Source organism: Lampetra planeri, unplaced genomic scaffold (genome assembly GCF_965212315.1).
Source record: "Lampetra planeri unplaced genomic scaffold, kcLamPlan1.2.h2 scaffold_1237, whole genome shotgun sequence".
Taxonomy (NCBI): Eukaryota; Metazoa; Chordata; class Hyperoartia; order Petromyzontiformes; family Petromyzontidae; genus Lampetra; species Lampetra planeri.
Window position 1 is genome coordinate 7024 of NW_027613952.1, and position 2977 is coordinate 10000.

General features: G+C 43.5%; 1 protein-coding gene across 1 annotated transcript in view; it reads left to right on the forward strand.

Moving 5' to 3' along the window:
* Positions 1–2073: 2073 nt before the first annotated feature.
* Positions 2074–2977, forward strand: part of LOC144738943 (calcium/calmodulin-dependent protein kinase type II subunit gamma-like) — a 14135-nt gene continuing 13231 nt past the window's right edge. Inside the window, exon 1 of the mRNA XM_078621939.1 lies at positions 2074–2139. Within this exon, the coding sequence (XP_078478065.1) occupies positions 2074–2139 (66 nt within the window). The remainder of the gene's footprint in view (positions 2140–2977) is intronic.

Below are 2977 nucleotides of genomic sequence, written 5' to 3' on the forward strand. Positions count from 1 at the left end.
TTGGAGCTGCTTAAGATATGTAGTCTGGCCAGTTGGATTGCTCTCCAATTGAAAAGTGTGCGTACAACAGAAATGATGTGCAGTAATTGCAGTAAAAACAGAAATGTTCCAATATACAGCAGGTCAGTCTACAACAGCTGTGCAGCTGTTTTCACCTTAAGTGAAGCAAAGTACCTGGGGAGAGTTAGTTCAGCGGTAGTGAGAAGTAGTTCAGACAACTGTCACACTGTTAAGAAGTCCCTCTTGTTGCCAAGTACTGCATGACTGTGTAATCAGGAGGACAGTGCCAAATCTCTCTGTTCTGTCCCGTGAAAAGCTCCTTCCTTTCGGAGACGCCTTTGTTGCCTGCTGGACCCAATCATGCCTCATTACTGATAGAGGTGTCAGCGTGCTCCTGCAACTCGTTCAGTCATGCAGACGCACATTTCATGATGGAAGGAACATGTCAGGATTGATATATTTGATCTGTGTGTGTGTGTGTGTGTGTGTGTGTGTGTGTGTGTGTGTGTGTGTGTGTGTGTGTGTGTGTGTGTGTGTGTGTGTGTGTGTGTGTGCGCGTGTGTGCACACTGCAGCCAGAGAACCTGTTGCTGGCCAGTAAGATGAAGGGAGCAGCAGTGAAGCTAGCTGACTTTGGGCTGGCTATTGAGGTGCAGGGCGACCAGCAGGCATGGTTTGGTAAGAGGTGCTTTACTGTCTTAGCGTTGAGTTGTGAACCAGCACATCCTCAATTTATGCACGCTTAAGGTAGTTGAAAACAGTTTGTTAACATTTGAGGTGTTACAATTTCCAGTTTCATAAGAACAAGAGATTTATCCTGAAAATGTTTTTTAATCCACATTTAAAGGGAAATTTAACTTTGTGGCAGGTTTTGCTGGGACTCCGGGCTACCTGTCCCCTGAGGTGCTGAGGAAGGACCCTTACGGCAAGCCAGTGGACATATGGGCATGTGGTCAGTCAAGTCCAATCCGTGTGCTGCTGTTCCCAACAGGATGATATGACGTTTACAGGCTTGTTGGATCAGACTAGACATAGCAGATTGTCTTTGTCGGCTGCAGGTGTGATCTTGTACATCCTCCTGGTAGGCTACCCTCCCTTCTGGGATGAGGACCAGCACAAACTGTACCAACAAATCAAAGCAGGTGCATACGACGTGAGTATCTCCCCTCCCTATCTGTGCCACTTTGTCTGCTGTGGGCAAAGGTTGTCAATTAATCAGATCTTACTGCTGCTGCTGCTTAAAAGTTGCGTCTGTAAATTGATTAGATCAGAGATAGAAAACAAAACAGAGTTGAATGTTTTTGCAGAGCAGAGGAACAGCTTCAGAATGGTTGGATGATTCAACGGTTTGTGTCTGTCCCATCAGACCTCATAGAGTATTGTATGATCATGTTTTATGGAGCACATCAGTAAAACAAACAGCTTCGGAAAGCTCAAAGCTCCGTCCGACACCCAACACTGACCTCCACCACGTTTTGAAATTTAATTTCAAAGTTTAATTACTTGACACATGATACTGCAGATTCAGACAGTGAAGAGAAACAGTATGCTGTGAAACAGCAGTCAGTGATTTATCACATCATATCTTATTCCTCTGGAACATTGGAACTTACTTCCCATAATCATTTATATAATTGGCAGCAGCCTCAGCTAATAAATGTGCATAATGTCACATAACTGCGACAAGCTCTTAAGAATATGCAGGTCTTGGAACCTTGAATCTTCAACCTCTTTTGTTCTAACTGGCAACTGACATTTGTTTCAAATGTATCGTGGAAAACATTTGTATTTTATGCAACTCACAGCTGGTGTAACAGTGACTCCCAGGCTGTGCCACACACACAGATGATGAACAAAAATCATGTATCATTCACTTGGAAACACTGAGATCCTCACACTGACTTGGAACTGGTTATTGATGAAGGTCTCGGTGTCAGTTTGAAAAGAGATGATCTTACTTGTTTGTTTTGTGAAGAGTATTAATGAAAATGTCCTTATGATAATCTGTGTCTTTCAGTTTCCATCTCCAGAGTGGGACACAGTGACCCCCGAGGCCAAGAATCTCATCAATCAGATGCTGACAATTAACCCTGCCAAAAGGATCACAGCCGACCAGGCCCTCAAGCATCCCTGGGTCTGCGTAAGCCAGCCTGCTTTGTCTATGACACACATTTTCTCAGCCTACTTAATAAATGACAGAACAGCGCACACACACACACACACACACACACAAACCACATATTTATGTTTCCATTGGTACAGAGACTTCCAGTCATGTCCCGGAGAATCACTGTAACAAAAAACATTTGTCCTTGTGGCTAGTTGCTTTTCTCCACAAAAGTGAGCCATGTTCCCAAAAAAAACTCACACACAAACAGACACTGCATTATAAATTATCCTAAGTGACTCATTTGTGGCCCCTCGAGTTCAAACCACACTGATCTCCAGTGGATATGTTTCGGACAAAGCTGTCGTTTGACAAGAACAACTTGTCATTCTGCAGGTGTTTTGTCACTCTGCTCCAACACATTGCATTTGGAGACAATGTTTTTTTTTTTTAGTTTTAGAAGTTTTGATAATGTTACGTCACTACAATAGGAAAACATATTCCCTCCATTCCTCAGTGTGAAACATTCACAATCCAACCATCAACAACGATTACAATCTGCAATGTGGAACGCCCCAGAACTCACATGTTGTCCTTGAACAGGCAGAGACAGAGAGAGTTCCATTCCACAGTTCCATCTCGCCTCAACTCTACTCGGTTTGGTTCCATTCAGACCATTAGAGTTCAGGATCTCTTCAATGTAGGTGCTGACATCACAGTGTTGGGTGCTCCGACAGAAATTTTTACCATGACACAAACTCATAGACAATAGAGAACATGTAGGAGATGGAGACGTTCCTACTGTTTGTATTAGACATCACATCTAATACCAGTTCAGCTTGCTAGGAACCCCTGAAGAGGTGGTTCTAAC